Source organism: Dipodomys merriami, unplaced genomic scaffold, assembly GCF_024711535.1.
Source record: "Dipodomys merriami isolate MVZ:Mamm:240054 unplaced genomic scaffold, mDipMer1.0.p SCAF_138, whole genome shotgun sequence".
NCBI lineage: Eukaryota > Metazoa > Chordata > Mammalia > Rodentia > Heteromyidae > Dipodomys > Dipodomys merriami.
In genome coordinates this window covers 1,477,709-1,492,037 of record NW_027202693.1, presented here as the reverse complement: position 1 = coordinate 1,492,037, position 14,329 = coordinate 1,477,709, and the positions used below count along the sequence as shown (strand labels likewise).

At 54.6% G+C, this 14,329-nt stretch overlaps 1 protein-coding gene across 1 annotated transcript in view; it reads left to right on the top strand.

The window, feature by feature from the left end:
* The window catches only part of LOC138825599 (xylosyltransferase 1-like), a 155,115-nt gene that overhangs the window by 123,026 nt on the left and 17,760 nt on the right, over window positions 1–14,329 (top strand). The window contains exons 6-7 of the mRNA XM_070020272.1: window positions 4,965–5,045; window positions 12,608–12,824. Of these exons, the coding sequence (XP_069876373.1) occupies window positions 4,965–5,045; window positions 12,608–12,824 (298 nt within the window). The remainder of the gene's footprint in view (window positions 1–4,964; window positions 5,046–12,607; window positions 12,825–14,329) is intronic.

The window sequence follows — 14,329 nt, the reverse complement described above, 5'->3', positions numbered from 1 at the left end:
TCACGCCTGTCATCCCAGCTGCTCAGGAGGCCAAGATCTGAGGAGCCTAGTTCAAAGCCAGCCCAGGCAAGAAAGTCCGTGAGACTCTGACCTCCAAGTAACTACCAAAAAGCCAGGCTGGAGGCGTAGCCGAAGTGACAAAGGCCAGCCAAGCCAAGCTCAAGGCCCATGAGTTCCAACCTCAGCCTTGTGAACCCGTGTTCCTGTTCATGTCACTGTGAGTAGACTGGCATGGAGCCCCGCAGGTCCTGAGGACTGGGTGGGTTTATAGATGCAGGGTGCCTAGAACCGCGCCTGGCTCACATAGAGGGCCCTCAGGTGTCATGTTTGCCACTGTTGGTATTTGGTGCTTTGTCTGGCTGCTGCAGGTGAGAACTTTATGGGTGTGGGGGAGGGGCCAGCTCCCCCCTCCCCCCTAGCCCCCCACCAGTGGCTTTCTGTGTACTTGGCCTGGTCATGAAGTGTGCTGTGCTCCACCACTTACCTGGGTTGGTGAAGGACCATCTTCTTCAACCCGAAACTCCACATCCTGTGGTCACCCAAGTCCTGCACACGTCACGACAGTTGAGCCTCCGTAGACCTCGACGGCTTCTTTGGTTTGTGTCGAAAAATCACAGTCGCTATAGGAAAAAAATTTAAAAAACGGTACATGTGGTTTATCAAGTTGGAGTATTACTCAGCCCTGAAAAGGAGAGGAATTCTTGCAGGCACTCCTAATGCGAGCGAAGCTTGAGGATGCTTCCCTGAGCGACATAAGCCAGTCACAGAAAAAGAAACGATTCTTACAGCTGCCCTTCTATGGAGCTTCTACAGCAAAACGGGGTGGTGGCTGCCAGGGGCGGGGCGGGGCGGGGGGCTGATATGTGGAGAGTTACTGTTGTGTGTGGGCAGAGCATTGATGGGGAGACGTTCTAGAAGCGGATGGGGCGAATGTCTGTGTTATCTCCCATCTCCCAGCCTCCGTGGCATGTCTGTCCCACAGAGGCCCATCCTCATACACTGGAGAAAGTTCTGGATCTTAATGGGAGGGGCCCGAGAAGCGCGGCCGGCCGCTGCATTCTGCCCGCAGGTGGCCTCGATTGGCCTGTGAGCCTCCTCTCCACAGCCTCCTGGGTGTCTTCCCATGTGCCTCCATGCCGGGAACAATTCCAAGTATTCTCTCCACCACGCAAGAGAGTGAGAACATTTCCTCCGTACAGAACATTCCACAGGTCAATCGGCCCAGAAGCCCTGCGGTGTCCGGTCAGCTTAGCCCCTTCCATCACTTTTCCCATGCACGGAAAGATGAGAGCTAGCACCGGGCCTCGCCCCTGCCGTACAGCTGCTCTTCTGAGGTAGCCAGGGCCCGGGGGTCACCTGAGCCTAATTCAGTCAGTTTTGGGGTGAGGCCGGGCCCGTGGACTGCGGCACACCGGCTGCGTACCCCAGGGTGGAAGCCGTCCACTCCCCACTCGCTCGTTCTCTGCCCCGTGTGGAAGCCATGAAGATGCACACATAATCGTGCACCTACTGTGTGCCCTCAAAACACACCCCGTGAAAGCCCGGGGCCTCAGCCCAGGTTGGTGGCGTGTTCTCACGGGGCTGGCTCTGCATCTCTGCCCCTCCCTGCACAGAATGGGAGGGAAATCCGGCGTCTCGTAGCCTTGCAGCAGATGACGAACACAAGAAAACCCAGCGAGAATCCACTCGGAAGCCAAGGCCGCCATGCACAAGCAACCCTGGTACTTTCCAGGCTGGGTTTTATTGTTCATTTATTTAGACACGTTTAACCCAGAGCTCCGTACGGTTAACCAGTCAGGTTTTATTTCCGCGTTTCTCTATGGTATTACTTTGTTTCAGGAAGGTTTTTGCATGGCTCCAGTTACTAAGGAGAGATAAGAGGACGTGGTCCAAATCAAAACACGGATGTGTAATCGTGTTCAGTGTTCACAGAGGAAAGGAGGAAATGGATGACTTGATCGGGGATGGGGCGGGGGGGAAGAGGGGGAGACACTTGGCAAATGGCTTCACCAGAGTGAGGGGTGTGTGTGTGTGTGTGTGTATGTGTGTGTGTGTGTGTGTGTGTGTGTGTGTGTGTAAGCAGGAGCGAGCAAGGCTGGAATGGGGTGAAATGTCAAACAGATCTGCAGTCATTCATAATCTGGACAGAACTGAATATGGTGTGCGCCGTTATTGACAAGCAGGCTTGCAACAGCCACAAGCGGAAAACTTGGGCCCCGGCCGGATTCCGTCTCTGGGAGACTGGACGTTAGCATTAGGAGCAAGCACTTTGCACACGGGGACGGGAGCGAGGGCCCCCCCCCCCGCCAGAGCTCCCAGGAAGAGTGGGAGGCGGGGTCCCCCTCACCCCACCCGTGTAGCCAATCCAGGGCGATCCCTGGGCCAGCACACAGGGCTGGGCTGTGAAAAGGGGCTTTCTCCACAAGCTCCCCCACACACACTCTCTCCCGCCCTTTCTCCCCCAAGATGTCATCTTTTGAAACGATTTCATGTGGAATCATCGCTAAGTAAATTCGCTAAATGCCTATTCATCCCCGCCCGATGAGGGCTCGGCCAAGCGGTTAATGTGAAAATGGTCCCCGCTCCTAGCCCTGAAAGACCACGTCCGGGGCTGTCGAGCGGAGTCTCGGCGGTGGCTGACCCTGGGAGGCCCCCAGCCTCGCCAAGGGGGGCCCGGGAGCCCACCGAGGCCGCCCACCCGGGCCCCGGAGGCCTCTGCGTATTATTCCTGCAGCCCGGATCCCATTCAGAGGCCAACTTGTCCTGTATTCACCAGGACAACAATTATGAACTGTCAGCGTGGTAAGGGGCCGCGCGGGGACACGGAGCCCGAGCAGCCCCTCCACGGCTGGGGAAGGGACGGGGCCTGGACCCCTCCCTCAGGCCCATCTCCCCAGGGCACTGAGTTGTGTTTCGGTGGGTGGGCTGAGATGCAGGCCCCACCGTGCCCCTTGACTACTCTGTGCCCCTCTTCTGGAACTAGGAAGTACTCAAAGGAGAGCAAGGACAGGCAAGACTACCGCCGATGTGAGGGCGGGCGACCCAGAGCAGAAAGCGGGGGACAAGAGGACGCGCACCTGCACATATCATGCAGCCACTGTGCGCCTTAAAACACACCCCATGGCGGGCGCTTCACACCTGTCATCCTGGCTACTCAGGAGGCTGAGATCGGAGGATCGCAGTTTGAAGCCAGCCCAGGCAGGAAAGTCTGCGAGACTCTTACCTCCAATGAACCACCTCAAAACCTAGGAGTGGCGCTGTGGCTCAAGTGGTAGAGTGTCAGCCTTGAGGCTCAAGGACAGGGCCCGGGCCCTGAGTTCAAGTCCCAGGACCAAGTATATGCACACACAGACACACTCACACACACACACATCTCACCCCATTGCCCACTCATTATCCATAGATGAACATGCACCTACTATGCACTTTCTGTCACCTACCTACTGTGTGCCCTGTAAAGCCCACCCCATTATCCACTCAGTATCTATCACAACAGGCCCACTGTGTGCTGGGCATGCTTCCACTGTGGTCACAGCCACAAGGAAAACAAATTCAGAAAAGCCTGCCCACTCAGAGGGGCCACACAACTGAGCCTCCACCAGGACAGCTAGGCTCTGTCTCCAGATCTTTCTGCCTTTGGAGCCCAGGTATTTCTTTCTTCCCGTGGGCCCCCACCCTACTTCTCAGGCCCTGTGTGGCCTTCCCCTGCGGTTCACCCTTCCTGTCCTGGGGGACACAGAGCCCGCCCAGGGAGGCTCAGTCGCCCCAAGTCCCTTCACCTGCTTGGGTTTATTCAACAAAAAGAAAAGGTGACCCTGTCCCTGGCAGATGGAGGCCCATGGACGCTCTTTTACAATACTGTCACGGCCGTACACGCATGTGCGTTGATCAGCTGTGACTGCGCCACCATCACTGGGATGGATGGAGATAAATTGGGCATAACAACACTGGAGCAACGTCGCTGTGTATGTCCGGTGCCTGGTCCTGGATAGAGACCCCATCAGGAGCCCCCGGGGCTCCCTGCTCAGAATGCCATTGAAGAGTTCCATTCAAGGGCTGGTGGCTTGGACTCCTGCATGTGTTTACTCATTCATTCACTCATTCGTACACATTCATTCATTCACACACTCATTCACTCAGCAAGCCTGAATGTAGCTCTTCCTGGGAGCCAGGGATGAGCGAAACCCACAGGGTCCCACGCTCGTGGCTGCTACTGCATTGTAGTGCAAGGTCAGGGCCCTCGGGTGGTGATAAAATGGTGAAGTAAGGGGGGATGGGGTGACAGAAGGTGGGAGAGGGACAGAAGGGGGAGCTGCAAGGGAAGCCCCCGCTGAGGTGACATCTGGAGGAGACGTGGACGGCCAGAGATGGGAAGGTACAGGACACGTTCCCCAGGCACGGCATGTCCAAAGGCCCTGAGGTCGCTCCGTATTTGGCAGTGGGCTGCACATGGAGTCAGGGCACAGGAATGGAATATATTAAGACACTGGCTTGTCCTCCAGAAATTCCTGATTCAGGGCAGGTCAAGGGAGGGGGACACAAGCACTGTGTCTTTCTTCTTGTCTTTTTAATCAGTCATGGGTCTTGAACCCTGGGCCTGGGCACTGGCCCTCAGCTCTTCAGCTCAAGGCCAGCACTCTACCACTTGAGCCACAGCGCCACTTGCAGTTTTCTGATGGTTCATTGGAGATAAGAGTCTTATGGACTTTCCTGCCAGGGCTGGCTTTGAACCATGATCCTCAGCTCTCAGCCACGAGTAGCTGGGATTACAGGCGTGAGTCATCAGCATGTCTTAACAGAGTGGCGTGGGAGCTGCAGAGAGGACCCTCAGCAGGCCGTGGGGGAGATCAGGCAGGTAGAGGAAGCAAGAGTGCACCGGGGTGCCGCTGACAGGGCAGGGGGGGCCGAGCCGGGGCAGCCCCGCGGGCTCTGCCGCGTCCTGACCTTCCTCTCTGTTCCCACAGGACGAACGACCAGCTGGTGGCGTTTCTCTCCCGGTACCGAGACATGAATTTCCTGAAATCGCATGGCCGAGACAACGCAAGGTAAGAAACACAGAGTCCCCTACCCCTGCGTGCGTCCAACAGAACGGGAAAACCTAAGCGATCTCTGGGTGGAGATGGGGGTGGGGAGGGAGGCTTCCTTCTAGGCTAGTCGGATGAGCTCAGAGGCGAACCTCTTTCACCGGTGGGAAGACGGAGGCCCACCCTCTGAGTGATAGCACTGAATCGTTCAGTCAGTCAACATTCACCAAGGGCCCGTGGTGGGTTGGGCACTGTTCTGTTGGTGAACAACAACCAGTTCAAGCCTCTCATGGAGTTTCTTTCCTAGTGGAAAAAAAGTCTTCTGCCAGCATAGACTCATCATGATGTCCCCCTCCCCCCTCCCCCCCAAGTGTCAGCAGCGATCAGAACCTCAAGCTGGACGCCTACTTTCTGCACAGACAGGGAGACTCTGGGATGGGCAGCGGCGATGTCTCAAGCGCCCCCTATAGGCGGTGTCTGGAACCGCGTACCCACCCCGGTAGGCTGGTCAACAGACTACATCCGTCCGGCCCTCTGCTTTAATTTCATTCTGCTTTAATTCAGGCATTGCATTTGAACACTAACAGCGGCATTTTCCCCGGGGCTGATCTGGGTTTCTAGCTCCTCTGGAGAAAGCCAAAGGCTTACAGTGCCATGTCTGAATTTTCTCCTGGCAAATCCTTCACGAGCCTTCCTCTCCAGGCAGAGGCCTGTCTCCTCCCCCCACCTGCCTTCTCCCCCATCCTCGGTGCTCCTGCTTGCCATCTCCCCTGGAAACCTTCTCAGCCATTGCTGGCGGCGGTATTTGTTGACCCAGTTTGCCCCAGGGAGAGACAAAATGCAGGCAATGTGTCCTGGGTCCCAAGCCTTTGCAAAGTTTTGGTTTCCTTTCGTGGGCAAATAAGAGTCATCGCCACTGGGAGAGTCTTCCTTCCAAATGTCCGTCCCTGTGCTAGGCCCCCCACTCTTCCCAGAGACGCCTGCCCCCCATCATTCAGCACAGGGACCACCCTCTCTCACCTCACTCTCGGGAAATGAAAGGCAGCTTCGGGACTCGAACCGTTGTGCACTAACACTGCACAGCTGGTTAAATGCTAGAATGTGAAGCCAGGTCTTTCAGCCTCAAAACCAATGATCAGGAGAGGGCCAGGCATGATTCCACGAAGGGGGAATTGAATGGAGTGACCCCGCTCTAGGTATTGCCCTCCGCTAGGGAGAGAATGAGCACCCATCTTCCCCTCTGGGCAGCCTGGAGTTCGATGGGTGCAGACAAGCTGCATCATGGGAAAAGAGCTCACTCAAAGTCGACAAACTCGAGTGAGAACCACGTTCGCCCCAGCAGTGTGGTTCCGGCGGAGGCAGAATGCACACACCTTGGGGTGACAGAGCCCAGTGCTCTGCTAGGACCTGATTCACGTGATGGAGAATTCCCACTTCCTGCATGATGAGCTTTCTGTGTTCCAGTCCTGCTTACATCCCATGCACTGGGTGGCTTGAAAAGTCAAGGGAGTTAGGGCTGGCTGTAGCAATGCACACCTGCAACCCCAGCTTCTTGGGAGGTGGAGGTTGGAGGATTGCATTCTGAGACCCGCTCAGGAAGCAAACAAGCAAGAAAAAGGGGGGGAGGGGAAGGATCATAGCTCGTATGGTGGAATGCCTAGCTTGTAAGTGTGAGGCCCCGAGTTCAAACCCCATACTACTGAAAAGAAGAGGGAAAAGCAAAGCAAGTTGGCCAAAGGGGAAGCTCTCCACAGTCCCTCTGAGCCTCCGCTCCCCTGCTCCTGGGCCTGCCCTTGTAAGAGGAGAGCCCAAAAGATGGAAAATGGGGAGCTGGAGGCAGGCAGGCAGCGGGGAGCCTCCGTGGGTTTTCTCCATAGCTCCTCTGGCCTTCTGTCTGGCCTCCGGCCTTCGGCAGCCAATCTGGACTTCCGGCTCCAGCTGGAGAAGATGGCAGAGGCAACTCATATCGTCATAGCTGCCAAACTGGGCCTGGTTGTGCTGTAATGAAACGAGGGCGGAGGGCCGCGGTGTTCACGGTCTCTCCTGCTCTCTGCAAAAGCAAAGGCCCCGATAGATGGAGCGAGAGCGGGACCCAGCTGTCATCTTCCCAGGCAGTGTCGGCAAGGCCGAGCCGAAGCAGCTGTCCCGGAGAAGAGGCCAGTATAGTATATTCCGGAAAAGGCCCTGGGACCTCCGGGCATCTTGGGCAGAGGAGGCATTTCCTGCCTGTTCCATCCAGGGCCTCCACTCACTTTGGGGGGGCAGGGAGATCCTGGGGCTCCGGTGTCTAGCACTGGGTCACAGTGCGGTCTAGTCCTAAGAGCAGAGGGGAGTGTGGGTCCAGCCACTGGTGTCAACACGGCAGCTCGGTACCCCACGTCTGTCCCCCCCCACACCCCCAGCTGTGAGAATTCGGAGGTTGGATTTTTGACTGTCACAGCTCTGTTTCCTCCTATTTTGAGGAGGAATGAGTGCACTGGCATTGTGAACTCAGGCTTTCTCCTCCACCACCACTACCCCCAGCTTTTTCTCACTTTGCTTTTTAGATAGGGTCTCGTGCTTTTGCACGGGTTGGCCTCAAACCAGGATCCTCCTTATCTCTCCTTCCCGAGGAGCTGAGATTATAGACACCACCAGGGGTCACCTGCGTTGTTATCTTTAGAAGACCCAGACAGGGACATGGGATCAGAGGACTGAGTATTGTAACATTTTTGAGATCTCTCCACTGACCCCAGTTTTGAGGCCAGCTGGGCAACGTTAGTGAGAGCCTGTCTCAGAAACAACTAAAACAAAAGGGCTGGGGGGTCACGGACCAAGGGGTCCAGTGCTCGCCTAGTATGGACAAGGCCCTGAGTTCAATTCCCAAGACCAGCACAAATAAAAAGTACATAAAATGCGGAAAACCATACAGACTGCGGACTCATGGAGGTCCAGCAGGTAGGGACTCAAGCGCTGTGAGGAGCTGGCCCAGGCCAGCTTGAAGAATGACCAGCAGGGAGCATTTGGGGAGGCCCAGCTCAAACCCAGGTAGCTCCTGGTTTGGGGAGACAGGAAGGAGGCTTTTATTTGTGGAACTCAGAATTGCTCTGAGTCCAACAGGTGATGTTCCAATAGAAGGCACAGGCAGGGAGCCCTCCCCCGGCCTTGGGCACTGTCCGTGGTCCTGAAGCTCTACTGCTCTGCAGCTGTGGAAAGGTTTTCTCCAGCCCCAGACCCGCCTCCCACCCCCACCCCCTTATCATCCACCCAGCCTCAACACGGAGAAGAGGAGGAGACATTTAAATCCGCTGTGGATATTTGTGAGGTGCTTTCTGCATGCTGAGTGCCAGGCTCAGCCCTCTCCCTATCCAATCTCTCTGAAACCTTCTTCACACCCCCTCGTCCCAGGCAGGCATGACTGATCTCTGCTTGCGCTCGAGATGCAGAAACAGGCTGCGTGATTAAACGCGCCCTCGGCTAATAGCTGACACTGCACCTGGCCCCGAGAAGCCGAGCCTGGGCCCTGGGCGTCCAGCTGTGTCACGGTGAGCCTGTCCCCATCGGGGCTGATTTCATGCGTGGCACGTCTGTCTGCAGGCCTGATTCCCGGACTTGACTTTTAAACTAAAATGTTCGATTTGTAAAGGATCTGGAGGGGAGGGGAAACCACTGGGTGGGAAGACAGAAGATCAGGAGGGGTTTCCCCCGGCTGTAGGATTTGGGGTTGTCATCCTCTCTTTGTCTTCTTGTGGTTTCATCTGTAGCTTTAGATATATTAGCTAAATGTTATGATTCCTTCTTGCTCAGACATACTATAAAAATCAAAGGGGCAGATATTTCCTCTTTAAACTCAAAAAGGGGGTAAGACAGTTCTGGAATAATCTCACACTTAGGAGTGTGCCAAGATTGTAGACAGGGGGACTGATGAAGAGGGCCTTCATCAAGAGACCACAGGGGTTCTTTTCTCAGTCCTCCACTCCATGAAAGGGGGGCCGGGACCGCTCTCCCCTGACTTCATCCAGCCTTTCTTGTGGATGACAGTCATGCTGGTAGATTGGTCCCCATGGCTCTCATTGGATCCCTTTTTAGCTGGGACTTGGTCCCATGTGGCACTGGAAACTCTGTTTCTGTGAGCCCAGGAAGTAAAGCAGGGTGACGCCAGACAGCTCATTCTGGAGCCAAGTCCCCAAATGTCACCAGAGCACCCCTTCCCAGCACCAATCATAAGACCTTTTCTCACGCTTCTCTGTCTCTCTTCTCTGGCCATTGTGTTTTTGAGGTGGTTGAAAGGCTAAAGGCCGGTATTGGGCCCAGCCAGACCTGGATTCAACCAAGCTTTCTAGCTGTGTGATTTTGGAGGAAATTACTAACCGTCCTGAGATTCGCTTCCTTCCTCAAGTGCATTATAAGAACTAGTTACCTGGTTACAGATTCCTGGGATGTCCCGACTGCCAAGAGCTGTGGTGGCTACCCTCCCCTCTGCTCATTTGCTCAGTAATTGTCTATTGAGCACACTGCTTGTGTACTCAGCGGTGTTCTAGATAGATAGAGGACAAGTGGACAGACATCTCTTTTACCTTGGGCTCACGTGTAGCAGGTAGTACTGGACACATGGAGAGAGTGGAGGGTAAGAATGAAGCTTGAAAGGAGGGTCCGGGATGCCAGGGGAAACGGGGGTGCCCCCCCCACGGTGTAAGAAGGGACCAGGGGTTGGGTCGGCTCATTGATTGGGTAACCACCGCTCACCACATACCTCGCAAACCCCCCGTGGAGCAGACTCCATCATGCTTTGATTTGTCAGGATGGGGTCGTGGATGCTTGTGTGGCACGCAGGAGTAGGATTAGGACCTGGTTCTGCCCAATGTCTCTTCTGCTATGGGGCCACCTGTTGCCAGGATGCACGGGGTAACCATGGCAACTGGAAGTGAAGCAGGAGCATCACTGGTCCCCCTCCGTGTACTGGAGCAGTGCTGTGAAGCTGTGTTCACCCCGTAGGGCAGAGAGCTGGGCACCCTCTGCTGGAGAGCCAAATCAATGAGAGAGCTACAGAATGAGAGAAAGAGAGAGAGAGAGAGAGAGAGAGAGAGAGGCATCCCATTGTGTCCTCACTGACTTACCTTGTGCTCCTGTTTCACTCTTTCAAGTCATGATGAATGCCCAAATCCAAGCATCCTCTCATCTGGTTGTTACCCAGATTCTGGGCCTCTGCCACTCTCTCCCAAGTGAAAACAAAGTCCTCGGCAGGCCCCATGGCCCCAGAAACTTCTAAAACCTGGGGACTCGCTTGTCTATTTACTCATAATTAACCAAAGCATATATTTGCAGCGTATCCAAGTTTGGAACACAGTAAATATAGAGCCAATCTCCCAATGCATGAATATTTCATTTTGGAGATGACTACATAAATATTGCATTTGAATATTATGGCCTGGGACATCACATTAAAATTGCAAGACGACGCTATTATCCCATATAATGGAACATGAAATATAAGAGCCGGTCTAAGGAAGGACCAGCAAGTCGCTTTACCTCTGTTCTCTTATCTCTGTCCCTTTCTCTCTCTCCCTCTCCCTCTCCTCTGCCCCCCATGTAAATTTTCACACAAGCTATCTGAAAGTTAAAGTTTTCTGTGTGATGATGCACACGCACCAGCCAAAGCTGAGATAGGATGTTATTTCCCTTTATTGACCCCTTGTGTTTCCATCTGGGTAAAGCCATGACACAGTAAAGATACCCTCACCAAGCTGCTCCCCAGCAAGAACCTGGCTGTGCTAACAAGCTTAGCTTTTGTATGTGGAGAGAACCAGCCCAGGGACACTGGCTTCTGGGCCTTCTGCCCTTGTGTGAGCCTCAGTGTGTTGCTGGGAAAGTTGCCTACCCTCTCTGGCCCTCTTTGTCTGCAGGTGTCCTGTGATAACACCTGGCCCACGGGACCCTCTTCTTAGGTATAATCGAGTGACTCCTGGACCATCACTGCTAGAATTCTGGCCAGAGGCCTTGGGACAAGATTCAGCCTGGGGGAGATGTGTTATTCAGCCAGAAACATGTTAAGGGAATTAAATGGTTTCAGAACTGCATTATGCTTTCTCCATAGTCAACGCCCCCCCCCACACACACACATACACATACACCCATACCACAACCAGCACACTTCACAGCTTCCCAGATCTATGTGGTCCTTATAAACACCCAGACAAAGATGGAGACCTGGCCCAACTCTGCACTCATACCAAAGGGAAACTGAGGCTCAGAGAGCACTCCTCGCTTTCCAGTGACTCTCAGCTTGTGAGGGGCTTTTGAGCAGATCCTGAAGCCCAGACCGCCACAGGAGGTGGCACAGACTAGTGGTTGTGTGGATCAGCCATGAGCGGGCAAGGGGCGGAGGTACTCAGCCGCATGCACTGTTCATGGGGTTGCAGAGCACAGATTGCTCCATGCATGTAAGGCTCAGAGGCTGGAAGGCAGAAAGAGCTTGGGAGGCCTCTGGGCTGTAACCTCCCCACTGGGGACCAGGGGTCATCTTCACCTTGACCCCTGTCAGCAGCACCCAGGGCAGTGGGACCCACAGTGCATGCGCAGCGGACGCTCACTGAGGGAAATAACAGTTTGTGCGGAAAGCTTGCTCAATCCACAATCAAATCCTAGATGAGATGAGGGAATGTGTGCAGACTTACTAGGGGAGGAATTACTAATCTGGGCACTCGTGAGGAGAGACTCAGTCTATGATCTTGATTAGGAACCCAACAATATCTCTATTTCCACCAAATCCTAACCACAATCTAATGATGTAGGTATCAAGTGTTGGCACAGTGACTGGACTTGGCATGGATAACGTGCTTTTATTTTTTAAAGCCAGCTCCAGTCCTGGGGCTTGAACTCAGGGCCTGGGCACTGTCCCTGAGCCTCTTTGTGCTCAAGGCTAGCTCTCTACCACTTGAGCCATAGCACCACTTCTGGCTTTTTCTGAGCAGCTTATTGGAGATAAGAGTCTCACAGACTTTCAGGCCTGGACTGGCTTCGAACCATGATCCTCGGATCTCAGCCTCCTGTGCAGCTAGGATGACAGGTGTGAGCCGCCCGCCCCCGGCTGCGTCACGTGCTCTCATGTCACATATGCCATGGATACCTTGTTTTGTGACACATTCATGGAGAAACGTGGCTGAGTTGGCACTTTCACACTATTTTGTGGTCCCCAGCGTCGTATTAAATCAAGAATCCCTTGAGGCCCAGGGGCCGTGGCTCAGCAGTCGAGCGCCGCCTGGCACGCACGAGGCCCGGCACCGTGAACACCAGCCAGAAGTACGTGCGTTGCGCCCATGTGTGTTGTGGGCGTGGTCTCTCCAGCACGCGAGAGCGCCGTCTTCGAGGACGGGAAATAGGCTGCAGCCACCGCACAAACAATGTGGTCTGGAAAGTGCTGTGGACGTGGCCTGCGATCGTGGCTCTCTGGGCTGCAGTGGCTCCCAGCGTGAGGGGTAACTGAGGGCACCCGTCCCAGAGGACAGCACAGAGCCCCCAACCCCCCGCACAAATGACCCAAGAGCACCTGGGGCTCTGGGCAGCGCTCCCTCCCCGCAGGACTCAGGGCTCGCTGGTCTCCGCAGGTTCATCCGGAAGCAAGGCCTGGACCGGCTCTTCCTGGAGTGTGACACCCACATGTGGCGCCTGGGGGACCGGCGGATCCCCGAGGGCATCTCGGTGGACGGCGGCTCCGACTGGTTCCTGCTGAACCGCAAGTTCGTGGAATACGTGACGTTCTCCACGGACGACCTGGTGACCAAGATGAAGGAGTTCTACTCTTACACGCTGCTGCCGGCCGAGGTGAGTCCCAGGGACCTCTCCCCCCCCCCCCCCCCGCCCCTGACACAGGCCGGGGCCAGCTGCGGCCTGCAGAGTGGCGGGGTGTTTGACAAAGCTATGTCGAAGGTCTGCCTGCCCTGTCCTCCAGAGACATCCAGATAAGAATGCGTTGGCCTTGCATTGGCCATGTGGGGACCGCAGCAGGGCCTCTGGGTCCCCTCCAGGCCGCCAGAAGCTGTATCACCCCCAGCCGCCTGCGCAATGCATTTGTGTAAACAGAAAAGGCAGCTCTTGCTCAAGATGCTCAGGCCCTATTGGATATTTCTTTAAAACAAACAAACAAACAAACAAAGTGATTTTGTTAGAGCAAGACAGCTTGGTTCCATTTTCCAGGGAGAAAATGTTATTTTTAAAATTACAGGTGTAGGGATGGGAAGGTGGCTCAGTGGTAGAGTGCTCGCCTTGTACACATGAGGTCCTGGGTTTGATTCCTCAGCACCACCTAAGCAGAAAAAGCCAGAAGTGGCGCTGTGGCTCAAGTGGTAGAGCGCTAGCCTTGAGTTGAAGAGCTAAGGGACAGCGCCCAGGCCCGGAGTTCAGGCCCTACAACCGACAAAAATAAAAATAAAAATACAGGTGTATATACCTGTAATTCTAGCTACTCCGATAAGAGCAGGAGGATTGTGGTTTGGACCAGCCTAGACCAAAAGATTTCAAGACACCGCCCCCTGCCCATCTCAACAGGAAAGGCTGTGTAGGGTGGTTCTTAACTATCATTCCAGTTATAGCAAAAAGTATAAATAGGAAGATCACAGGCCAACCTGGGATGAAAAGGAGAGACTATAGCTCAAAAACATAACCAAGGCAAAAATGTGCTAGAGGTGGATTCAAGTGGTAGAGCACCTGCCAAGCAGGCTCAAAGCCTCAAATCCAGAGCCCAGTACTGAAAATCAAAAAAAAAAAAGCAAGCCTCTAATGCTTTCAGCAATTACAATGCCTCCAGGGAATCTTGCAGGAGAAAGCCTGCACAGCTGTACTTGCTGACCCTTCCAGAGCAGGTAGACAGATCCACTTGACCTTCATCCAGACCCTCTATAGCTACCAATTACATAATGACCACCTGTCAGCACCAGCAATCCCTTTTCAGTCCTTGATGGAAGTAGTCACACCCCAGACACCCGAGCCATCCCAGAGCTGGCCAGCTGTGTTTCCTGCACAACCCTCTTGCTTGTCATCTACTCAGGCCACAGCCTTGCATCCCATGGGGAGCTTCAGGGAGCCCAAAATCACTTACTGGCCCCCAGGGTGGGAAACTCCCATTGTCTCAGATGGCAGCCCGTCCTAAATCAACCCAGACCAGTCTAGAAATGATGTTCCCAGATCTGCATGGGTAGCACAGCTGGATCTGTTGCTACTGAGCTTGTAGCTTCATGGTTGAGCCCCCATTACACCCTAGTGGGGCCCCCAGCTGTAAACCATGTGGTCTCCGTGTGTGTGTGTGTGTGTGAGAGAGAGAGAGAGAGAGA